Source organism: Cucurbita maxima, unplaced genomic scaffold (assembly GCF_002738345.1).
Source record: "Cucurbita maxima cultivar Rimu unplaced genomic scaffold, Cmax_1.0 Cma_Scf00025, whole genome shotgun sequence".
Classification (NCBI taxonomy): domain Eukaryota; kingdom Viridiplantae; phylum Streptophyta; class Magnoliopsida; order Cucurbitales; family Cucurbitaceae; genus Cucurbita; species Cucurbita maxima.
Window position 1 is genome coordinate 929,019 of NW_019272041.1, and position 25,731 is coordinate 954,749.

Here is a 25,731-nt window from a genome sequence, read left to right on the forward strand (position 1 = left end):
AATAAGTTACAAAACATATGTATGAAATTTATTAAATTAAGATAAAACTCAGTTGAATTAAAAAATTGGGATAAAGTTATTGAATGGCTATTATATACATTGATCAAATTTAATTAAGTTGATTTTTTTGAAATTAATAAATTTAATGAAGGTTTTAAAGTTAGTGTGTGAATTAGTAAAATAAATATATTATTAATTATAATTTCATATATAAAGTTAAAAATTAGTTTGTATAATTTTAACCATTCTTATTTTGTTTTATCTGCTGTGATTTTGAAAGTTCCTATTTGGCGACGCGTCGTCGATCAGCTACCGGAAGAACATAAATTTTGGAGGGAGAATCGTTTCCAATCTCCCCTTCTGGTTTCGACATAACAACCAATTTCTTCTACTTTTCAACGACTCTGCAATTCTGAAACCCATGCTTTTTTTTCCCGGAATTTCCAACTAGTTTGCCCGCCGGTTCCATTGTTTCTGGTAAGGTTAATAGGCTAGCCTTCTTTTATCGTTTTCTCTGTTTGGTTCTCCTGTCGTTATTCATAATTTGTTCCTCTCCAACCTCACTGGGATAGAAGTTTATTCATCTTTTGTGTTTTGCTATGGAATTCTGAGTACAAGTTTTATTTGGTGGGTGTTAGTTTCCGTCTCGTTCTCTTGATTGGAGATGTTGAAGTTCGGCATAATCTAGTCTCAATCGGTGTAGAAGTGATGAAATCTGGTTGACATTTGCTATTTTTGAATAATTACTTGTTTTGGTATGTGTTTCGTGTAAACGTAAACGTTTCTACTAAAATCAGGATTAAGAACTTTCGGAGTTATCTTTAAGATCGTCCTTCTCCTTGTTGCGGGGCTCAGTAAATGGTTCATTCATTGGCTTAGGGTTGTTTTTTATTTTGATCCCTCTTTATAAGCTTGGCACAGACGCTGATTTCTTGTTTAGAAGTTGCGGATCAACTGGGTCAACGTTGTTAGTACTGATCTTCTACGCATTGTATTGATCTGGATTCTTTTGAAACGCTGACCGATAGGCCTGATCTAAATTAACCAGTGCCTATGAATTAACTTATTGGAGGAATATCATTGAAGGGAAGCAACTTTTGGGTTTTATTTATTTTTGTAGTTTAGGAGATGAATACCTCGTGAAAGCCCTGGAAATTGATTATCTTATCCTCGATTGAAGTAGAATTCCACCATCTATGCAAAAGGAGTCTTGGAGCAAGGGAGTTGAAGAATCTATTTTTCTATCATATATCGTGAGAAAAGCTGTGAGAATATTTATGAAGGATCCTCTTGTGGTATGAAGGTTCATGGTTGAGAAGTCAATGGACAAAGGCTAGCAGGAAATATTGGTGAAAAAGAAACGACATAGAATTTTTGGCCGGATGTTGCATTGCGATGGGTAAATGTAACAGCCCAAACCCACCGCTAGCAGATATTGTCCTCTTTGGGTTTTCCTTTTCGGGCTTCCCCTCAAGGTGTTTGAAATACGTTTGCTAGGGAGAGGTTTTCACACTCTTGTAAAGAATGCTTTGTTCTCCTCCCCAACCGATGTAGGATCTCACAATCCACCCCCCTTCAAGGCTCAGTGTCCTCACTGACACTCGTTCCCTTCTCCAATCGATGTGGGACCCCCAGTCCACCCCCTTTGGGGCCCAACGTCCTTGTTGACACACTACCTCATGTTCACTCTCCCTTCGGCCTTCCCTTCAAGGTTTTTAAAATGCGTCTGCTAGGGAGAGGTTTCCATACTCTTATAAAAAATTCTTTGTTCTCCTTCCCAACTGATGTGGGACCTCACAATAAATGAAGGTATATAGATCAATTGTGAAATTAGTGTGAGGTTTTGGTTGGTCAGAAGGCGAGTCTAGGCATACAATATTGTGGGATGAAGGGAAGATTAAAGTGCCAGAGGTAAGTGCACATTCTCTCTCTCATTAAAGTTACAATTGAGAGATGAGCTGGATACATGGATTAATCAACATCTATAGTCTGTTTAACCATTGAGATATGGGAGAATTGTGAGAAGCAGATACGGCAATAGTCAATAGGAGGTGGTGTTGAATTGGTAATTGTAATGAAACTGTATAGTCTGATTAAAAATCAAATGTGGAAGATAAACAAGAAGCATGCAACTATTTTATAATTTGATTGAAGATTTGTAGTTACACAAAAGTCCTATTGTCGATATTTATGCGGTTAAACTTAAGAGAATTTGGCGCAACCACTTACTGACACATAGTATCCTGGAAGAAGGTAGCTAGATTTCTGGATGCCAAATGGGTGCAGAAGGCGAGAATAGTTCTTGACCATTCCCATTTTTTTTAGAAATTGGATCTTAAACTTGGGGGGATCTTTTTCATCTAGGATGGAACACTTTTGGACATTAAATGGAGAAGAATGCAAGAATAAATCTTGATTATTCTCAAAATTTGTATGCAAATTGGATCTTCAGATCGGAGAACTTTTTCTTTCAAGATACAAAAATTTTGGACTTTGCATCCTGGTTTAGAAAAAATTGAGGAGGAATATTCGGTAGCATATAATTCAGAAGAAAGACTTAGTTGAGAAAAAAATCTGTTTTTTGGCCATGACCGGAGGTGGAACCAAATAGTTCCTCTGGATAGATGAATGGAATAGATTATGAAGTTTAAAGGACTACTTCCATAGACTTTTTGCTCAATCTTTGCAAAACAGGCTAAAACTAAGAGCGTGTGGGGTCAACAAGCTCACAATTGGCACCTTTTATTTTAGTTACCCTTTCTTGATAGAGAATTGGAAGATTGAGAGATCCTTGTGAACCTAGTTAGCAATAAGCATCAATTTCACGTGATTGACCAAAGATTTTGGTCGATCACAGAAGCAATTCTTCTTTGATAATTACTTATTTTCCACTCTAATTGCGGTTGCCCTCTTTCTTTACATTTTAAATGTTATTAGGAAGAAACATTTGGCCAAGAAATTCAAGGTTTGTTTAATATGGCACAAAATTTAGAACCTAGTTTTGATTTTAGAATGATTGATCTTCTAATAATTTCTTTTTTCTTTTTATTCAAGATTTTATAGGGACATATATACACCATTGGAAGTCTAAATAGTTGAAATAATATAGAAGTAAAGGTAAATACTTTGAATAATATAGACGTAAAGGTAAATACTTTGAATAATATAGAAGTAAGGACATAAGAGGGTCATTGTTCACCTCGAGGTATGGGCGAGCTATGTGGATTTGTCTTCCAAATGTAAGAGACAGACACGTCCTCCCACTTTATCTAAGTTGTAATACCTAACATCTTTTTCCTATCCGAACAACTATTCTTGAAGAAAATACACACCGTGAATGTTGTCTCCTTTATTCAAGCCTATTGCATGCTAAAGACCTGACCATTGACTTTTGCAACTGCTTTGACCTTCCACTTTGATGACCCCACTCACCTAGACGTCTTCATCAATTCATTTGAGCGTCTCACAATTGAGGTTCATGAAAATCATCAACTTTCTCTCTCAAACTTCTAAATTGCTTTTGAATTGATGGATCTTGATTTGATTGATCGAAATTAGTTGTCTTTTATGAGATCCCACATCGGTGAAAGAAGAGAACGAAACATTCCTTATAAGCGTGAGAAAACCTCTTCCTAGTAGTCACATTTTAAAACCGTGAGGCTGACAGTGATACGTAACGGACCAAAGCGGACAATATTTGCTAGCAGTGGGCTTGTGTTGCTACAAATGGTATCAGAGCTAGTCACCGTGCAATGTGCTAGCAAGGACGGTGGGCCCCCAAGGGGGGGTGGATTGTGAGATCCCACATTGGTTGGAGAGGGGAGCGAAGCATTCCTTATAAGGGTGTGGAAACCTCTCCCTAGTAGACACATTTTAAAACCGTGAGGCTAACAATGATACATAACAGGCCAAAACGGACAATATTTGCTAGCGGTGGACTTGAGCTGTTACATCTTTGTTGTTGGCTCAACTATACCTCTACCACTACCATTTGCAGCTTTAACAAGCATCCACCGTCTCTTTGAATCTCCGACAGCATTCCATATACGTTTGTACGATGTAGATTTTTTGTCGCCATCTGCCATTCCTTAGGAACCTAAACTGTGCTTACACTAGCGTCTACCAAACTCACACCTACAACCTTCATTAGCTAACTTGCTAATATAAGATAAGATTCATCTTAACTGTGTCCACATTCACTCTGTCTTCAGATTGACATTCCCAATCCCAGTGGGGTTAGAGGTTCTACCATTCCCCATCCTCACTAGGCCATGATGTCCTTCTGTGAAAGATGTTAACAAACTCCTATCTAAAGCTATGTGTACAGTAGCTGCACTGTAATCATCATTCTAATAAGTGGCTACAAGTATAAGTGGCTACAAGTATTTGGATATCAATTTCCATCCTAAACTTTGCAAAAAAGACTTCAATCCATGTCTTTGTTACACACCTTGATTTGAGGAATAGGGTTAGGGACAGGGAATACTTGCTTATGGATTGGCATTCTCTCTAGGGAAAAATATCCATCTATTATATATACATAACGTAACTACTTTAAGTGAAAAATAATTAAATATGATTGTTTAAAAGCTTTAAATTGCTTTTTATGAATTTGATTTGGGTGATTCAAGCCAGTAGTTGATGAAATCTCTTGCTACCAAGCTTGGTGGTACTCTTATAGCCATATTGTGTATCTTCTTGGGTGGTTTGGAAGGATGAAATCCCACAAAGTGTAAAGTCTTCGGTAAACCCTTTTCCTTGGTGGTGTTAATTCTTCAGAGGAAATCCAGAAGAAAGCGATCCCCCATAGGTGGTATGTTTCTGCAAAAGGGCTAACAAAGATGTTTAGTAACTTCACTTGTTTTTACGTTCTCCTATCCCCTTTTGTGGTGGACGTTCTTTTATTTTTTTGACTGTGATGGAGCTTTTCTTAGCTTACCAAGTAAGCCGCCTCTCTTCTTACTTGGCTGCCTGTTTAAAAAGATGGATAGAATCCTTTAGTGTAACACCTTTCTAGCCAACCTCTGTGCTTTTGGCTGGCATTAAATCATAGAATTTTTAGGATGATGAAAGACCTTTAAAGAAAATTTGGGACTATCTTTCTTTAAGTTGGTCTAGCCCTCCTATTTTTTTTATTATATATATACTTGTTATTATTGCATTTCTTCCATTGTAACCAATTGTAACCCTTTTGTACATTCATCTTATCAATGAAATTGATGCATAAAAGGAGTTGTTTAATGGGCGTGGTAAGAAAGAAATAGAAGAGTTTGTGTAGCTGAGGAAAAAGTTTTGGATGTTATTTGGGACAAACTGTGTTTTTGTTTCTTCTTCTTGGAATGCTACCCATAAAGAGTTTAATGATTAGGGTCTTCTTCAAGGTGTTCTAATCGGGAAGGTTTCTGTTGTTATTTTTTACTTTTGTAGGCATCGTAATATTTCATTCTTGGGTTGAAATTTGTTATATGTATGTATATATATATATAATGATACAGCCGCTGTGAGATCAGTATTGATTTGATATTTCAATATTTAATTCTGTTTAGAAACTTCAGTTTATATGCTGTTCTAACACTTGTTTGTTGCGGTTGTAACAGTAATAGAGATCTGGTAGATTTTTTCATCATTCTTAACAAATCTCTTGCAAAGTTCAAGATGTGCCATGATAACTTCCACGTTCATTCCTTAGAAGAGGCAACTACAGCTGAAGATAGTCTCCTAATATATTGCAAACCAGTTGAACTATATAACATTCTTCATCTTCGTTCCCTTAACAATGTAATGTGATGCCTCTCCTTGTGTCAAATCGCTTATTACTCCATACTCTATTTTCTTGCGGATCAGCTTCCTTGATGCTTTTTAATGGACAAAAATTTCTTTAGTTATTTGCAATGAATTGAAAATGTTTTTTTTTTTTTTTTTTTTTTAAAGAAATATAATGAATTGAATGCTTTTGTAAGTAAAATATTCACATGCTTTAAATCATGAGGCCCTTTAGTTCGCAATGTACTCCAAAGTTCATTTTTTTCCAAAACATAATTTTACGTACTCATTTGTAACATTAACTCAATTTTATAAGTTCTGATGAAATTAATTCCTCTGTTGCAGCCTTCTTTTCTTCGACGTTGTTTGCATTACAAACTACAAGCTAGGCGAAAAAAGAGGTTAGTTATTCATTTTCATATTAAATAAAAGGAGCAACCTCTGGCAGATGGCTGTCATCATTTTAAGTTTAGTCTGGATTCAATACTTTTTAGCCATTATTCTTTAGCTATAGGAGACCTCTAAATTTGATGACAAAGATGTTTATTTTAGTTTGAGCCCGCCTATATTACTGATGTATAGGATATTAAATATGAACTTTGTCATATTTTATATTTCATTATGTTATTTACTCAGGAGGAGATATGTTATTGACTCTGGAGGAAATATATGAAATGACTATCCGTTTGGTAGTCATGTTAAGAAAAAATTTTCTATTCCAGAAAAAAAAAAAAAAAATGATGAATAAAACTTATTTTGCCGGTAATTTTCTTAAAGCGCTTTTCTATATGAAAGTAGCATTTTTCTGTTTTTGTGTTTCTGTTCAACTGGTTGTTTCATATATGATCATTTTCTTTTGTTTTTTTTTTTGAAGCATATCTGACTTAAATATGTATAATTGTACAATAATATAGAGATTAAATAGATAAACTCATAAGAACAAAGATACTTTTCCAAATAGTTTTTAGAATTTAAACAATAGAAAATAGTTTTAAGTAGTTAATCTATTAAACATTTTTAATAAAAAGTATACTCGAATGGTCTCTTATGTTTCATCAGTTGGTAAGAACAACATGTTCATGAAACATCAAAGTGGTTTCACAATAACGCCATTGGCTCATGTTTTGCATTAGGCTCACAAATGACAGCTGCAGATTTATTTGCCAACTAAATTACATGAGAATGAAATTGTTCTTTTGTGCCCTTATCATTTCTGGTATTATATTTCAATGTGGTTTTCATTTAAATCCAATGGGTGCGTGATGGATATTTTTGGCCTTATGTACAGGGTGAGCACTGGAGTTGTAATTTTCAACTATAGGGACTACAACAACATAGTACGAAAAACTGAAGGTCTCTCCCTGCCTTTCTTTATAGTGATATATTGAATGTTTTCATCTTTTAAATGCCTTTGATAGAGCTAATTTCTTGCAATAGGTTTAAACCCTATTGACATGCCATGCCTTTAGAAAGACAACTTTTTATTCATTTATGGTTTTATGTGCTGAAATAGTCGCCATAAATCTGTTGATTGTATGTTCTATGCAAGCATATAATCAATTATATTGCTATTAATTGTGTTTTTTATGTGTAATTTTTTAAAACCATTTTTTATTATTTTTATGTTTAAATTTAAACTTTGGATAGATATTTTTTTTACTTTATTTATTTTATCCTCATTAATTTAAAAATATGAAGTATAATGCACAAACCAAATTATACTTAAAAAAAGAATTTTAAAAAAAATTGTATATGAATGGTACATTCAACAAAAGATGAAAAATAAAATACATGGAGACAATAAAGTATTGTTTTGTGAAGTCTAAATATTTCTGTAGTTACTCTTTTTCTTACATACAAACCCATTGGAGAGTATCCTGACCCCCTAAACTTTTCAACTTGGAAGATGCTTGTTTCTTATTAAAACAAATAATCTTTGTTATTTGTTTTTCCTTTCCAGAAAACCATTTTTTAAAATTGTTCTATTAAGTGAGTTTTTTTTTTAAAAAAAAAAAATTAAAAAACTATTTAATTTTTGAAGCAGAACACCATTTTAAACATGATTTTCAAATATATCCTTGTTCTATGACTACAGCCTTCTGATGATTATTAATCATTGGAAGGTTCTCCTTTGTTAGTTTTATGGGGAGGGTTATCTCTACCCTTTTTCCTTAGACTATTCTTTGATTCTTTTGTGGAATGTACATCTCCCCATTTCTTATGAAATTAGAAATACTAAGTCAGGACAGAGTAGTATGCAAAGAAAAGCAAGTTGCCAGCTCCACAATTTTTTACTAATTTTAAAGGTGATGCTTAATGTAATTTACATGCATGCATGAGAATATGTGCTTACTGTAAAAATCAAGGTTTTTATTCCAAAATGGACATTTATATTGAAATTTCCCCTTTTGCCTACGTGTGTAGCATTAATTATTATATTTCTTCAATTGAGTTGTAAAATAAGTAATAGCTTTGAACCAAAAATAAAAAATAAAATAAAAAAAAAATAAAGAGAAAAGGAAGAAAGAAGGAATAGTTAACTATACATCCTACCATTAACTTGATGCGGCTGTTGTAACTAAAAGGACCTGTATAATTAGAGCTTACTACGTGCGTTGTATTGATTTATTAGATATCTACAATTGAGCTATACAATAAGTAGTAGTTAGTTATAGTTTTATAGGTCGTTCCATCCACATTGATGCTGACTGTTGTAACTAAGAATAATTATAGCTAATAATATCTATAGACAATAAGTTCCATTACTTCTTGGAGAAGTATGTGTATATATATATATGTATATTTATCTGTAAAGACTTGTAGTTTCCTTTTAAATATAAGATAATCTAACAAAAATGTATAAGTATGTCTTGTAAATCATTTGCTGTACTGATATCTATGTAACTCCCATATTTTGATTAAGAGATGGAAGAGGTATTTATTCTTTTCATTTTTTTCAGTCACTCCTATTTTCCCAAATTCCTCTTCTCCATGGGCATATGTGAGGATGTTTCGTGATTGGATATATGTTATGTTACTCATTATGATATTTTAATTGTCATTCCAAGATGATTGCAATGTTTTTGACCTTGAACCACTAATATCTACTTACAAGTCTGTCTAACACATTTTTTTTTTGTAAAGACCTCTATCTTGTTCTTTGAACGTATAGTTTTGATCCCAATTCTCTAATCATGTAGTGACTGAAGACTTCTCATGCCCATTTTGTTTGATGCTATGCGCAAGCTTTAAGGTAGGGATTCAGACTCTATGATATTCCTTAAATGTGAAGTTAAGGTTTTTGTTTCTTGACCATTTTTTGTTTTTTAAAAGTTATTGGGTTGAAATTCATATGGAAGTTTCTAAAGAAATCATTTTCATAGCAAATATGCCTTTATCTAATTTTTTCCTTTTATTTATATGCTATTACGATTGTCTTCTTTCAATCATAATGCTAAGGGAATTTATTGGGTTGATGGCCTGGATCAATCTTGTTTCGAAAATTTAGGTGGAAAGCTTAATAATATAAATTCCTTGATATCTCTGAGAGTTGGCATTTGAGCACGCTTATTTTCCATGGAGTAGTGGAATATATGTATCAAGAATGATGCCATCTGCATACGGGCATTCGGCATGAGATGGGAGGGTTCAAGAATATGGGTTTTCGGTATCTTATTCTTATGGGCTTTAGATATCTTGGTATCCCTATCCCTCAGAATATCCTAAATCGGGAGGGGTAGTTCATGTTCCTCAATTATGTTGGTTTCTTGAGTTACCATAACCCAGGAGTGATTGAGGTGATATTTTAACCATTCTAGAAACTTTTTACGTGCAGGTGCCGTATTTTTAACCCATGTTTTTAAATTCTAAAGCTTCCTTTGATTACAAATGTTTTGTTTTAAAAGTTAATTTTTTTAAAAAAAATTTAGCCACATAAGTTTTTAAAACTAATTTTTTCATTTAAAAATTTGGTCTAGATTTCACCAACATATAAAATTTACATGATTCATTTTAATTGTATTAACATAAATAGTTTTTTAAAAATTTAATAAAACTAATAAGGTATTGGCCAACTGCCATTATATGGGATGCGTTTGGAATTCAAAAGTTTATAGAGGACAATAGGTCTAAAAATGATTCTCAACTACCTCACCTTTTAATATAATAAGATATAGATAAAGATAGCCCTGAAGGGGTGACGCTATTGGCGAAGGCCTTCGGTCTTTGAGTAACATCTACCCAATGGTAGCATGTTTGAATCTTTAAGTGGGTTTAATAAGGAAAATTCTTCATGTTTCTTCTTAATTTTCAAGGAGGTACATGTGTCTTTTATGATAAAGAAAGGCTAGCTAAATACCTATATGTTAGGTAACAATATAATGACCTAGATATAAGGTAACAATACAGAAACCTTAGATATTAGGTAACAATGTAGATACAATTAAGGTTATGATTTACATAGATATAATTATAGTCATTCCTTCAACACTCTCTGTCAAGCTACGGAATAGAATAGATAGGATTATGTGCAATAGTGATCATACGACTTAAATGTCAAGGCACGGCTTCAAAGGTAGCTATGAAGGCTTTGAATAAATTTGGTCAAGGTAGAAGATGTGCTGTGAAGGCTTCAAATAAGTTTTGTCAAGGTGAAAGATCGGTAGTTATGAAGACTTTGAATAAATTTAGTCAAGGTAGAAGATCGGTAGCTATGAAGGCTCCGAATAAATTTACTCAAGGTGGAAGATTGGTAACTACAAAGGTTCCAAATAAATTTGGTCAAGGTGGAAGATTGGTAGCTATGAAGGCTACCTCGATTAATCACACCTCCTGGAATAGAATGATTTTGATACCATGTTACATGTGTAAATTTTCTTACTCAAGTTTCTTCCTAATTTGTAGGGGGTAAATGTGCCTTTTATAATAAAGAAACTTAGATACTTAGATGTTAGGGAACAATACAAAATCTCTAGATATAGGTAACAATATAGATAAAATTAAGGCTAGGATTTACATAGATATAATTAAGATCATTCTTTCAATAGTTTCTACTTGTAGAATAATTTTCAAGATAAAGATAGAGATTATTTTTTTTATTTTCTTACCATGTTGGTAAATTGATTTTGAATTTATTCAAAACAGTGATTTACGCATTATAGGACAGTTACTTTGGCCCTTCAACTACCCATTTAAATTTTTAAAAGTTCTATTTGAGAATTTAAACTCTCATCTAAAATTTCTTTTATTTCACTCAGTTCAAACATTCACCAAATAATCAGAAAGCAGCATGCTATAATAGCCCTTCCCTTGTCCCAAAAGGGCGTGTTAAGTATCATTTCCTACATCAGGAGACTCAAGATCTGTTACAAGCTAGAAACATACCACACGTTATTAAAGATATATCTGAACTGAAACTTGAAACTTCTACTCCATTGCGTACAATCCGAATCCTCAAAATTACATTTATTTGTGGAAAATATCTAGACATTGTTGTCCTAATGGGCGTTTTTATAGATTACCTTCGGTCACATTTCAATTTAAAAGGAGCAGCTACCTTTATACATACATAGTTTTAGGTACTCGTGTGTCTAACTACTGTGGTTAATTAATAACTCTCCAATAATTTAGTTCTTACGATAACTGCTAACTGACCTAACTGACCTAACTGAATGAGCTGATTAACTGAAAATTTACAGAAATTAATGCTTTACCACCAGGCATTGTGTAGTACAAATGTAGATATTCTATATTCGTACTGCTCATTTTGACATTTTTCATCAAGTTTGTTGCTGAGTTTTAGAATCAAATTATTATCATTTTTTTATATTTCCTTTGTTGTACTTGTTTGTGTTGATAATATGTATTTGTATAGCATAATTTTAGCTGGGTCATATCATAGAGATAAATCATATAATTTGAAGATTTAGTTGCCTGTTTGGTGGCATACTTGATTGATCCTTTGTGCTTATCTTTTAGGGTTTGCGGTACCACTTAGGCTCTTCCCATGATATGTTCAACTTCGAATACTGGGTTGGTAATCTCCAATGTCTAGATGTTTGCTGCTTATCGAGCCATTATGCGGTTTGTGAAGAAACATTTAACGTGTAGGTGACTGAAGAATATCAGGCAGTGAATGTCTCTGTGAAAATTGATGTCTTTAGACCTGAGGTAAGAGTTTGGAATTCTTATTTTGTGGACAAATCTCTTTGGCAACTTTGCTTTTCTTATTGCTATCATAACAAGGCAACTACCTCATGTTCTTTCTTTCCTCTCATCTTTTGCTCGTTTTGTCTCTTCACTCCATCTTTTAGCTCATGCCATGGCATTTTATGCTAGTTAATTAGCAATTTCATTGGATTATCGTGCCAAACCCTCCTCTTGAAGGCTGGTAGTATGTTTTCTTTGCAGACTGTAGCAGATGGGGTGGACCCACAACTTCAAACTTTCTTCTTGTGGTATGTTTTTTAAACATCATCGTATGAATTCATCTTTTTAGTGCCTTTCCTTATTCTATTGAAATATTTGGCACTCTAATACAGCACAAGACCACGAAGCCGTAAGTTGAAGAACTCTGTTCAGAGTGGGAAATATGTGCAGTTCTTGGAGATGGACTCAGCTAGACCTTCCACAGAAGGCATGCCTAAGGGATTTATTGAGCATAACGCTGGTAATTTTTTTCCGATCCAATGTAAGAATTTTATTTTTCCTTTTTCAGTCCTTTAAAGTTATTTCCTTTAAGATAGAGGAAAAGGGAATGATATAATTCTTTCTTATGTCCTACTAACAGAAGTGGCAATTTACTGTTATGCAATATGTTATCCGGACGTAAACTTGGCTGATCATTTGTGCTTACCTGAGGTTACATGGTGTTTTATATCTAGGAATATTTGGCTGGAGAAATAGAAGCCTCATGAAATGTGGTTCTAAAATTCTTAAACAATTTTCCCCCTCGTTTAGTTAAAAAGGGATGGCAAGTATGTTTCGTATCATGTTAAAAAAAAAGAAAAGAAAAGAAAAGAAAGAATACGAAGGATACTCCATCATGTTTCTTTTATGTAATTATAAATTACACAAAAAGTTCATGGTCAGTTTTAACAGCAGATATTATTCTACAATGGGAGTTTGATTAAATCTTAAATTTGACTAGGGGGTTGAGGATTTCACTGTTCAGTGTCCATCCAATTAAAATGAATATTAATTAATTGCATAAATTCATTGATTCCATGCTATATATCATAATTTTGAAAAGCTTATGCCATATCAATTGTAGTAAGCTATTCATTATCTTATTTCTTCGTAGATGGATTTTCTCTTCTTTCCCTTTACATTTTATGGAATTTGAACCACACGATCGCAACAATTTGCTTGGCACTTTAACTGAAATTAAGTTTGTATTTAGATGGTGTATCCTGTGAAAAAGAGGGCAGCCATTCATTCCCCATTGAGGCTTATTTGCAGAATGCACAACAAGGAGAAAATATTGGTCTTGAATGTCCTTCCTCTATGGAGTGCATTGAACATGTTGCATCCAGCTCAAATATTCCAGGTGTCTCAATGGTTATCAGTCAATCTTCTACGGGTCCTGAATGTTATAAAGTACTATCTGGAAGTGATCATTTACATCCAGCCAAAGCAAGGAAGTTAACGGTAGAACGAGACCCAAAAAAGTATGTTTACCATCTTTTCTGGCTTTTTTCTTCAGATATCAAAGCTTCATTCACAAGTAGTAGCTTAGTTCTGTTCTGGTTGGTTACCTTTTTAGTTTGAGTTGTGTTTTTTGTTTTTGTTTAACTGGTTACTTGTATATTAGAACCAGTTGGAAGTTGTCAACATGAGCATAGCTCAATGGGCTAAGGCATCTATATTGCCCTCGAGAGGTTATAAGACCCCACCCCACGTCATATAACGTATTTCAAAAAATGTATTGAGTTTTAACCATGTAATTGATTTTGGATGGTGACTTCACTTAGGCTTCCTGTATTTTCTTTGACAAGAAATAAAACTTCGGGGTCTCTAATTTATACCTTTCTGTGATGGGATTGTGAATATTCTTTTTAATATTACTAAAGAAAAATAATTATAATGATTCTTATTAAAAAAAAAAAGTCTAGTTTTGATGCAGGAGTTTATATCTGAGAACTTTGATATTATTAGAGGCAAATATTTATCTATTCCATTTTAGTTGGATTGTTACAATTTAGCTTGTAGATTATATCAAGAATTATTATAATTTAGCTTAGATTATGTCAAGAACTATTATTGCCTTACTTGGCTCACCTTGTGCTTTAAAAAGTATTAATTAGATTTTCTGTACAGTGTTTAAAAATCGAAAAGATTTTGGATGGGACCATGACTTAATTCTTTGGTTTAGCAAGAGTCATGATTATTACAAATAAATTTCCTGTCGTTTGGCTTTTGACGTCTTTACACATTCACTATTTCCAGTAGAGTGACTTCAGATAACTTACTCGTTTTGGATTTGTTTAGAATGCTTTAGTTGGAGTGTTTGATTTCTTTTATCACTTTTTTGAATAGTAAACACACAAATGACATGCTTAGGACTCACGAGACATATTGGTGACTCCAAGGACATGTTGAAAACACGTTCTGTAGAGAAAATGAGAAAATTTGTTTAGTATCATTTTAAATAAAAAATTGAAACATCTATATCGAGGCTTTAAATATTTAAATTTCCATAAATTGAATAGATGATAATACAAGTCTATACCTTTAAATCTTTACCTCATATAATTCATTATATTCGAAAACATTGAAATATGTGATGTATGTAAAAGTAATTCTCAAAATATTTTTGTTATTGCATGTGTCTTTGTTGTGTATGCCTTTATATTTAGAAAATGGAGCATTGACATTTTCATATCATATCCATGTTTGCTCTTCCTAGCTTTGCAATCAACGAAATCCAAACTTCAAGTTCATCCTTGAATTCTAGCTCTCTATTTTTATCATCTTTGAGTCTGCCAGTTAATAAGGGTAGCCAATTTATTATGTTATTTCAGCCGCATGCTTTTGCAGAAACGGCAGTTTTACCACTCTCACCGGGTTCAGGTATGAATCTTGATTTACATGTTACTTTTTTCTTTTGTCACAACCAGTTCATGACCGACAACATTGATGTCTTTCAATGATTAAAGTTTACTTAATTAAGAATGAATTATTACATTTTATGTGGGGTGAGATGGGGGTTGGTCCTGTGCTTTTGTACTGTGTTGAGCAGAAGTGGCGGTGGCCTGGGCTGGAAATTTAAATATGCACTTTTACCGTTTATGTGATATCCCACGTTTGTGGGGAGGAGAATGAAACACCCTAAGTGTGTGGACACCTCTCCCTAGCAAACGCGTTTTAAAAAACCTTGAGGAAAAGCCCGAAAGGGAAAGTTCAAAGAGGACAGTATCTTCTAGCTGTGGGCTTGGACTATTACCGTTTAAATTAATGATCAAGTTACAGAGATCTGTAAGAAATGAAAGTGAACTTACTCTTAGAAGAATAGTCCAATCAACTTGTTAGTAAAAGGTGAAAAGTGCCTGCTCATTGCCGAGTTTGGATCATTAGTATTTTTATTTCTTTGTTTTCAGTCCTACGGTTGTATAATTTTTTAACATTTAGTAGTCAAAACAAATATAAGATGTTTATATTAGGCATATTATCAACGTGGGATTAATTTGTTCTAAATAGTTTTGGACAAGTAGTTATAGGCTCAGTACATGAACTTTCCAGGTTGCTGTTCTGTTAATTAAAAATTTGAAGTGTAGCTAGAATATTTTAGCTACATCTAAATCTAGTTTGCTTCCATCTTACCCAGCACGCTACCATGCTATTGTCAGCCTTTTTGCCTGGACTGAAATCTGTTGCTTGCTCATCTCTATCTTTTGTTTTGATATTGGAAGCCTATGGCACTAGATAAAGTATTATCCGACAAAGATAGTGAGGATGAAGTGGATGATGACATTGCAGATTTTGAAGACCGAAGGGTATGGTTTTCTTTGAACTACTAAATATTTGACTTGTTCCTGCTGGGAATCTTTTAGAAGGAATTTTTTTTCATACGAATTTTTCATCGATCGATCGTGACCATATCGTTTCCTATACCTAATTTATCGTATCACAATATATCATATCATAAATATGTCCATTTATCACACATTTCGTACTGTAACATATATCATATTGTAAACACTTCGTAGTCATATCGTTTCCATATGCATACCCTAAATCATATTGTTTCCATATGCATACCCTAAATCATATCGTTTCATGAACGTATCCTAGTCATACCGAATTGATTTTTCGAACTAGCAATATTGAATATTTTGGTTCGGTACGTGATTACAATCCTATGTGCTACTCTGTTTGGACTGGTTAAATTCACTTTTTTGGAATTTGTGCAAACTTAAAATACTAACTCGAGCTGTTAATTTTCAGATGCTCGATGATTTCGTGGATGTGACCAAAGATGAAAAACGGCTTATGCATCTATGGAACTCCTTTGTTCGAAAGCAAAGGTTGTTCCTTGCCAACCTTAATTTTCTTATTTTTCATTACCTTCTTTCTCTATAATGTTTAATTCTAATTTAACATTGCACCGAACTGAGCTGCACCCTAAATAATACTTGCCTGGCGGTCTTACAATCCCTATTATAAAAAATCACATTATTTTCTGTGTACCAGGGTGCTAGCTGATGGTCACGTTCCTTGGGCATGTGAAGCATTCTCAAAACTTCACGGCAAAGAACTTGTCTCATCTCCGGCTCTCTTTTGGTAATGTTCTCGCACAATTTTAGCATATTTCCGTGGCTGGTTTAGATTCCGGCGGCACTGCATTTTGATATAGGTTGTGATGTTATTGATTATTAGTTTCTTTATTTTTGGATAAGGTGCTAAACTTTCATCGAGTAAAATGAAAAAAAAAAAAAAAAATACAAGGTATAAAAAACAACCCCATACGAAAGGAGAAAAACTAATACATAAATGGGTTTTAGTCTAGCAAAATGACACCTAAAGGGTAACTACAAAACCGATCTCAACAACTAAAGGCCAGAAAGTGATATAAAACCTAACAAACCCAAAGATTGCCAAACTGTCAAGTAATGTTGCAAGTCTAGAGATAATCTAAATACTAGGTTAACTGTATATCTAAAGATACTAAATAACTAAATTTAAATAATAATGTCTAAATATAAATAAATATCTAGGTAACTAATTGAAATAAATCCAACTAGGTAAATTATGGGTAAATTAGGGAGGTCAACTATTTCTCTTATTTAATGGAATTACACACAAATATCCTTCTATCTTCTATGGTAAGCGATGGAGGTTTTTTAAATTAATCGGTTCTCGAAGAGGAGTGGGCATGAAAGAGGTGTGAAATGCCCATTGAAGTGCTCCAAAAGGAGTGAGCACAAGAGAGGCAAACAACGCTTGTGGGAAGTTCTCCAAGGGGATGGTATACTTTCATGGTTTCAACTAACGAATGTGCTAACAAAGAACTTCATAGCTATCGATAATTTATTCAGAGCCTTCATAACTATAATTGAAAATTTTATTCGAAGCCTTCATAGCTACCGTTGACAAATTTATTTGGAACCTTCATAAATACCGTTGACAAATTTATTCGGAGCCTTCATAGCTACCATTTGCAAATTTATTTAGAGCCTTCATAGCTACCGATGAAGTTGTGTTATCCAAGTCGTGCAATCAGTATTGCACATAAACCTATCCAGTCCAACCTGAAAATGAACGATATCTATTACTTACCTTGAGGGGGTGTTGAAGGATATTTGTGTAATTCCTATTTAGAAGTAGTTGACCTCCCTAATTTATATTTACTTAGATTTAGTTGCCTATGTAGTATTTATGGATTACTATTTAAATTTAGTTATCTAGTATCTAGGGATTTTTATTGAGATGTAATGATATTTAGATTATTTAGATTAGATTAGATTAAGATCTAGTTATCATTTCTCCCTTATCATATGTAATTCTCTAAAAATTTATAAGAAAAAGAGTCATCTAATGTATACTTGCAACAATAATAATGTTCCTTCATTATTAGTTGTGTTATTGGCTCTAACAAGGCGAAAGAGAGCCTAATAATAATGTTTGCTCATTATTAGTTGTTTTGTTGGCCGATGCACTATCTTTGGTGTATAGTGTGTATATGTATGCATATAATTCAAACTTCGTTAGATGATCAACTTCCCGAAACAAAGGTACAATATCCAGTGGTTCATTTTCCATCCATTTTAAAGCGAAGCCAATCAGAACAGGAGTAGATTGTTGTTTTCTTCAAGTCGAAATCTCTTTTATGTCAATTTTAGGTATCTTAGTATCTTATAGACAACGTGCTTATTTTCTTCTATAAATTATGGTGGGAGTGGAAAGTTGTAGCCTTTGAGTAAAGAGTCAGACCCCTTGAAAGACAAGAATTTTGCAACTTCTCCTATGCATACAAATACACTATAGTGATATGGGTCTGGTAGATAAGTTCATAACTAATTTACAAAGCTTTGATAAGTTCATAACTAATTTACAAAGCTTTGATAAGTTCATAGACTAATTTACAAAGCTTTCTGCAAAGCAATATTTTTTCTTTTTCCCTAACGAGGAACAATGCTTTCATTAAGAAAGGAAAATGAAAGATTACATGTTAGGTTCTATGTAAGTGAGATAAATAAGCTTTCCAATTAATCTTTGACGCTGCTCTTTATTAACATTTGTGTTTTTATTATTTGGATTCGGATGTGGTCAACAATTGTGGGGGTGGGGATTGAACCATCGACCTTTAAAATGGTAATTGGTGTCTTATTTATTGAGTTGTGCTGGGATGGACGGTAATTGATTCAAAGAGTAATTTTGGAAACTTTTGATCCCTTAATATTTTTCCGGCTGGAATTTGAAAGCAAGTTTAATCAGAGAATTTATGGGCCTTAATGTCAGTTTAAAGCTTGAAAATTGTGTTTACCAAATGAAAAACATGGAACCACAGGTCCTATTATCAGTTTATTGATTTTGCAGCCATTTGGAAGTTTAAGTTCAAGACTAAACTTTTTTCTCCATGTATCTTCTGATATGGACATATAGCTTATGGGTTCTTTCCTCTTTAATTTGAATAATTTGAAAATGCACTAGAAATACTTCCTTTGTATGAGTATCAGTTCATCCCACTCATGATTAGAGGAGTCGCGGAACGAACCGATTTGGATTCGAGTTTTCAAATTCGGCACTCTTTGGCTAAAAAAATTATCCTCCTGAATCACTTGGACTCAACAATTTATATGCTTGACCTCACTAAATTTGGCAGGTGTTGGAGGTTTTTCATGATCAAACTCTGGAATCATGGTCTTCTTGATCCTTCTACCATGAACAACTGTAATTTAACTCTTGAAGGATTCAAAGATGAGAGTTTTGATGCAACGGAGAATGGGAGAAGAGAGATTGATTAACAGGCTACTTCAGTTAACATTCTTGATCTGCTTCATTAGCTAATCATTTATAGGTTGGAGTTACTTCCTTTTACATTCATTATTCATATAGGTTCCCTTCTTCACAAACCTCAATTGAATGAAGAAAGAGCCTCCCCATGTTCTTTTTCTAAATTTTTGCCACTTCCTCTACTTTATATATAACTCTTATTCTCTTGTACTTTTCTTTCTTAATTGAAAGATATTGCATATATTATAGGATGAAATATAAAAAATATACTCCAACTTTGCTTCTAATTTTAAAAATATGTTTCAATTAATGTCGAATGAAAAGTCGACATGTTTAGATGTTGTTTTAGACTTAATCCAGACAAAGTATTTTAGTCACCGTCATTTTAGGTCATTAAGATTGATTTTTTGTCCAACATTATAGCAGATTTTTCACGAATTTTAAAATATTTAAGTTAATGATAATATTGCAATTTTTTAAATAATTTATTTATTTTTAACAAGAGGGAAAGTTGAAAGGTTTTTTTTTTTTCTTTTTTTCTTATTAATTTAAACTATATTACATCAGATAAAATAATATGAAATCAAGAAGTAAATATATAAATGGGGTTAAATTACAAATTTAATCCATACTTTTAGAATCGTGTCAAATGTACCTTTAAACTTTGAGAAGCATCTGAGAGTTGAATTTTAAAAAGTACCTATTGATTTCACTCCCCGTTTAATAATCTATAAACTTTAAAATTAGTATTGATATATATATTTTTTAATTTATAAGTTTATTGGACAAAAATGTAATGTTTTAGATAAAATTATTTTATAAATTTAGCACAAATTAAAAGTTTAGAGGATTTGAACCTACGACCATTTAGTTAACAATGCTCTATCACCGAGCTATTGAGGATCAACAGTAAATTAAGTTTCAAAGAATTCAATTCCCGTTTTCAACCTATAACTAATATGAGTTCGAGGTTTCCTTCATGACTCTCGGAACTTTGTAGTGGCTCCATTCCATGACTCATTTTATAGACAACCTCAAAGTGGTTCTATTTCATTATATTCCATCCATAATCCTCCTCAAAAAGTAACAAAAAGTAAGAAATTCCGCATATTTTGACCAAGGGACTAAATTTATAATTAAAACATAAAATTATTTGTAAAAATAAAATAAAATAAAATATATTATAAAAATTTCGTTAAAATTAACCTAACACAAGTATTTAAAAAAATTTCATTTTTCTTAAGAGAGTTAATTAAAGTTGTTATTTCCATAAAATGAAATAAAATATTAAAGAATTATGAGTTTTTGAAATCCCAAATAATTAACTAAATTTATACTTAAATGTATTAAAAATTATTAGTTATGCATTTAATTCTAAAAAAAAAAAAAAAAAGATAAATACATTCTTTTTTATTAAAAAAAGAAAAGAAGAAGAAGAAGAAGAAGAAGATAAAGTCTCTTTTATCATATCATCTTAATCTAAATTTTTAAAAAAATGATATCTCAAAATGATTTAATATTCCAAAACTAAAATTCAAAATGTTTTGATCCAATCCGTTCCGTCTCATTTTCCCATCTTCTCTCTCTTCTTCGCCGTCCAACGAATGGGAGCATTCAGAGTTCTGAGCAGGAAGCTCATCAACCTCAGCCGTCATTCACTGCAGAATCTTCCGATTCCGGCCAAACATCTCGCTCATCCATTTCCAACCTCCAACTTGTCCGATGGCTTCAAATCGTTCTCACATCCATGGCAGTATTCTCATTGCAGAACTCTTATTTTGGAGTCAGTTTCTTCTGAACCGGTCCGGCTTCACCGACTTTCCGACTCCGATTCTGGTAGTTTCTGAGCTGAGGTTATGAAAACCTTTCTTCAATTTTATGTGCTTAAGTTATTTCGATTGCTGATGTTTTAGGCTTTTGTTGTGACTGTCGCGATTTTGCTAGTTTATGGTTTGGTGATTAAGTGATATTCCCTTGCATTTTGGTTTGAGAGGAGAGGAGCAATTGTGTACTCGTTGCTTACTTTAAGGGGATGATTATGCTCGTGATTAAATGATTCCTTATCCTTGTTTCGATGGGTACTTTCTTGATGATTTGATTGTCTACAACATAACTCGTTAGAGGGTGTTTGCATTAACTTATTATACGATTTTGAGGCCAAAAATGTTCTTTAGGAGTTTAGATTGTACGGCAACAATTATCTTTTAACTAATCAAATTGATTTTAAATCATTTCTTTTTTGTAAGAAACACCCTAAAGTTGTTAAATCAATAAGTGATTTATCGAAGATCACTTTAAATTTTATGTTAATTGTCGTTGTAGAATCATTTTTAGATGTAGTGCAGCGAATTGGTATTTGAAGAATCATTTTTAGATGTAGCACAACCGAATAGACTTGTGATTGAAATCATTATTCTGAAAGGTAATCAAACACCCAAAGATTTTAAGGAAAACTGTTTTTATCGAAGTTGTTCCAAGAGAATATTAAATTATATAGTATGCCAAACTCACCCCAATAATTTTTTATAAATGGTTACGCACTCTTCATGCATAAACTATACAAATTCTCAGAACTTTTTCCAGAAAAGAGGGTGTTGATCAAGTGGTATTTCACAACATTATGGAACTTTCTTTTCTTCTTCTTCTTTTGTTTTGGTTCTTGAGTCCTTTAAAATGTTCTTTATGCTTTTACTAGGGTGGCTTAAACTTTCATTGGTTCCTTTTTTCTTCATCAATAATGCTATCTATGATCATTTCCTTTTATGTTTCTTGAATTTTTTTTGGGGTTGCTTGCGTTACATTTGAACGGAAATCCACTTGGGTTTATCGATGACAGGAATTGTCGAGGTTCATTTAGACCGGCCTGAGGCGAAAAATGCCATTAGCAAGGAAATGCTGAGGGGATTGTGTCACGCCTTTGAATCTGTTGATTGTGATCCATCTGTCAATGTTATGATGATCCGCAGCTCTGTCCCAAAGGTTTTCTGTGCAGGTGCCGATTTGAAGGTATTCTTGTTTTTCCAGCTGGTTTATATGGAGCAATTTGGTACAATCTTCAACAACTTGGCTCTCTCAGTATGACATGGTCTTTAAATTCTTCCCCCTTCAATGCATTCTTTTAAGTGCAGGAGCGTAAGAATATGACAGCATCAGAAGTGCAATCCTTTGTCACCTCACTGCGGTCTGCATTCTCATTTTTAGAGGTAGATTATTATTATATACCTACCTACTTGCTTTGAAATTCTATGATTGATTCGTATAATATTTGAACAAAGATGTCTTGTCAAGTATATAATGCATCAGTTAGATGCACATAAGTTATTATCAAATATTCAGACCATTGAACTTTTGTGGCTGATGCTAGTATCCTTACTCATCACTTAGGATATGTTATTAGATTCTTCCGTGGCTTAGAGATATGATTCATAATGATTCCACAAATAAATATAGGCATTATACTTGATTTTTTTTTTCCTAAATACTTCAAATGGCATTTTTTAGAGTTTTATTTAATTGTCAATGGATGGCAATGTGATGTGAGATCCCACATCGTTTGGAGATGGGAACGAAGCATACCTTATAAGGGTGTGGAAGCATTTTCTTAGTAGACGCGTTTTAAAACCGTGAATCTAACAACGATACGTAACGGGCTAAAGCGGACAATGTCTGCTAGTGTGGCCTCAGGCTATTACAAATACTATTAGAGCTAGTCACTGGACAGTGCAATGCACTGGTTGAAGTAGGGCTAGACCCTCTTCATAGTAGATGCGTTTTAGAATTGTGAGGCTGACAACGATATGTAATGGGTCTAAAGCGGACAATATCTACTAGCAGTGGGCTTGGGATGTTACAAATGGTACCAGAGTCAGACACCGGGCGGTGTGCTAGCTAGGAAGTTGACTCTCAAAAGGGGTGGATTGTGGGATCCACATCGGTTGGAGAGGGGAACGAAGCATTCCTCATGAGGGTGTGGAAACTTCTTCCTAGTAGATGCGTTTTAAAACCGTGAAACTGACAGTGATACGTAACGGGCCAAAACGAAATATATCGGCTAACAGTGGGCTTGAGCTGTTATAGGCAAAGTCTACAATATGCTCACATGTTTAAGGAGCTCTATTTTTTTTAACGTGATTAACTTAATAATTTGTCAATGTTAAGAATGCAATACTTATCTTTCTCGATCAAATCTTGTTTCAACTTTCACCTTCTTTGAAATATGTTTACGTTTGTTTTCCAGGTTCTTTTGTCAGCTGACATGATCTAAATTTATTTTATACAGGCACTTCGTATTCCTACCATTTCAGTAATTGAAGGCGCAGCACTGGGTGGCGGACTTGAAATGGCGCTGGCATGTGATCTTCGGATATGTGGTAATTAGTTTATTCGATTATTTTGTAGTTAATTAAATTATTACCGCAACTCTTGCTATATTGGATGGTCTAGTTATTGTAACTCAAATTGTTAAACCATAATCCAGGGGAAGATGCCAAACTCAGTTTGCCAGAAACCGGACTTGCTATCATTCCTGGGTATGTAGTAAATCCTTCCGTGTATATGGTCACAGATGAAGTTTGGTAGCTCACTTGAGAATAGTAGAAAGAAGCTTACATGAAAATTAAAGTTTGATGGCTCTATAACTTAGTATAAATATTAAAGTGTTGATGGTGGAAGCTGAATGATATCCTTCTCAATAATATTTGTAGAACCCCTCCTCCTCTGTACACCGCTAGCAGATATGGTCATCTTTGGGCTTTCCCTTTCGGGCTTCCTTCAAAGTTTTTAAAATGCGTCTGCTAGGGAGAAGTTTTCACACCCTTATAAAGAATACTTCGTTCTCCTCCCAACCGATGTGGGATCTCACATCCTCATTCTCTTCTCAATTATAATATTAAAGTGTTCATATTAATATGTGGTATTAACATGAATGTTCTCGAGTATGTACGAAGAGATTACACGTTCTGAACGTGTTTTTTGCAGGGCAGGTGGGACTGCAAGGCTTCCTAGGCTGGTTGGGAAATCAATTGCAAAGGAACTTATATTTACTGGCCGTAAGGTCAGTGGCAGAGATGCTATATCTATAGGTAAGATCGCTAATATCTTTATTTTTTAGCATCATTTCATTGTTTTGTTAAGGAGAAAAAACATAAAAGTTCATGCTTTAGGTCTTGTCAATTACTGCGTCCCTGCTGGTGGAGCTTACGTAAAGGCACTGGAAATTGCCCAGGAGATAAATCAGAAGGTAGGTAGAACATCTATATTATTATCTTTGTTACTATCATGCTGACAATTTATGTGTTACTTCCCTAATTTAGTCTTCTAATTAACATTTGATGGAAATTATGAATGTTGTAGCGGCCCAAGCCTACCGCTAGCAGAGATTGTCCTATTTGATGGGCTTTCCTTTTCGAGCTTCCCCTCAAGGTTTTTAAAACGCTTCTGTTAGGAAAATGTTTCCATACCTTTATAAAAAATGTTTCGTTTTTTTCTTCAATCGATGTGAGATCTCAGAAAAGTTGGATTTTATCTTTAGTTTAGACGTTGTAGGGATTAAATGAATCACATTGAGCACCTTATGTTTCATCCATACTATAAAAAGATTCCTAAACCCACAAATTCAACACCTATTTCGTATTTGGGCACCTGAAACGCATACCTACCATCTAAATACAGTCATTTCGTTCCTAGGCCTCAGACTTCCCCCCAACGTTTTCAGGTTTCTAGCATTGACATCGGTGTTCGACATCCCATAAATGAATTTATCAGTGAGTTTCTGTAACTCAGATGTCGAAATGAACCATTTCTCTAAATTTCAAATATGGCACAATATAATCTTTTTAACCTAAACTTTGTCTGAGTATGCCTAGTGCCAAACACCCAATTCATTGTTGAGCATTGTTCTAACAGGGTCCACTAGCAATAAAGATGGCGAAGCAAGCGATCGACAAGGGGCTCGAGGTCGGTCTGGAATCAGCTATGGAAGTAGAAGAGGAGTGTTACAAAGAACTGTTGAACACGGTAGACCGATTGGAAGGATTGGCCGCCTTCGCTGAGAAGCGAAAGCCAAGGTATAGAGGAGAATAGAACTGTTGTTTCCTCAATACAATGTGGTTGCCTCTCATCTTCATTTTACTTCTTAGAACACAAGAAGAAATGCAAGCTTTGCATAAATGTAATGCCTCATTGGAAACAAGCTTGGTTGGTATATATCATTTCTACATCAATAAATAAATTAAGTTAACAATAACCTTGCCAAAGCTTGAAGCATTACAATTTGATGTTGTCACCTGTAATTGAAGGAACATGTAAACTATTAGATTTACATGATTTGAATGCAAATATTTTCACATGAGAGTCGATTTTGATTTGGTATGAGTTTAATAACGGTGAAATTGAGATCGTTTGGTTGAAAGTTTTGTTTAAAATGTTTGAAAATAAGATGTCTCATATTAAGATTTTTAATTCTTTTATAAAGATAAATAAAATTTATGTTTGTATTACTTTCGACCATTTTATTAC

At 33.6% G+C, this 25,731-nt stretch overlaps 2 protein-coding genes across 6 annotated transcripts; both read left to right on the plus strand.

Annotated features, from left to right (window-relative positions):
- Window positions 1-259: 259 nt before the first annotated feature.
- On the plus strand, window positions 260-19,397 carry LOC111498408 (polycomb group protein EMBRYONIC FLOWER 2-like). 4 transcript variants are annotated; one of them, XM_023149641.1, is made up of 15 exons: window positions 260-477; window positions 5,598-5,778; window positions 6,109-6,164; window positions 7,052-7,116; window positions 8,964-9,016; window positions 11,740-11,793; window positions 11,872-11,931; window positions 12,172-12,218; window positions 12,303-12,451; window positions 13,163-13,430; window positions 14,784-14,832; window positions 15,672-15,755; window positions 16,207-16,286; window positions 16,453-16,542; window positions 19,085-19,397. In XM_023149641.1, exons 2-15 carry the CDS (start codon window positions 5,656-5,658, stop codon window positions 19,224-19,226), a joined length of 1,320 nt encoding a protein of 439 aa, XP_023005409.1. In that variant the 5' UTR covers window positions 260-477; window positions 5,598-5,655; the 3' UTR covers window positions 19,227-19,397. The 4 variants fall into 4 exon arrangements, with proteins under 4 accessions (XP_023005409.1, XP_023005413.1, XP_023005412.1 ...); XM_023149645.1 differs by having other exon boundaries at window positions 263-477; window positions 12,303-12,430; XM_023149644.1 differs by lacking the exon at window positions 260-477 and adding an exon at window positions 499-627.
- Window positions 19,398-20,735: 1,338 nt separating this feature from the next.
- On the plus strand, window positions 20,736-25,463 carry LOC111498438 (probable enoyl-CoA hydratase 2, mitochondrial). Of its 2 annotated transcripts, none has more exons than XM_023149689.1 (8): window positions 20,736-21,051; window positions 22,052-22,221; window positions 22,344-22,418; window positions 23,495-23,585; window positions 23,693-23,744; window positions 24,151-24,296; window positions 24,378-24,454; window positions 25,120-25,463. In XM_023149689.1, the coding sequence occupies exons 1-8, from the start codon at window positions 20,820-20,822 to the stop codon at window positions 25,294-25,296; spliced, it is 1,020 nt and encodes a 339-aa protein (XP_023005457.1). In that variant the 5' UTR covers window positions 20,736-20,819; the 3' UTR covers window positions 25,297-25,463. The 2 variants fall into 2 exon arrangements, with proteins under 2 accessions (XP_023005457.1, XP_023005458.1); XM_023149690.1 differs by having other exon boundaries at window positions 20,737-21,051; window positions 24,193-24,296.
- The last annotated feature ends 268 nt before the right edge of the window (window positions 25,464-25,731 follow it).

Bases quoted from the DNA above. Each gene is read 5' to 3' on its own strand.
- LOC111498408 (XM_023149641.1), top strand. From the start codon at position 5,656: ATGTGCCATGATAACTTCCACGTTCATTCCTTAGAAGAGGCAACTACA. The intron at 11,932-12,171 runs GTAAGAGTTTGG...TTTTCTTTGCAG, and splicing joins TTGATGTCTTTAGACCTGAG to ACTGTAGCAGATGGGGTGGA. The intron at 12,452-13,162 runs GTAAGAATTTTA...GTTTGTATTTAG, and splicing joins TAATTTTTTTCCGATCCAAT to ATGGTGTATCCTGTGAAAAA.
- LOC111498438 (XM_023149689.1), top strand. From the start codon at position 20,820: ATGGGAGCATTCAGAGTTCTGAGCAGGAAGCTCATCAACCTCAGCCGT. The intron at 22,419-23,494 runs GTAGATTATTAT...TATTTTATACAG, and splicing joins CTGCATTCTCATTTTTAGAG to GCACTTCGTATTCCTACCAT. The intron at 24,455-25,119 runs GTAGGTAGAACA...TTGTTCTAACAG, and splicing joins CCCAGGAGATAAATCAGAAG to GGTCCACTAGCAATAAAGAT.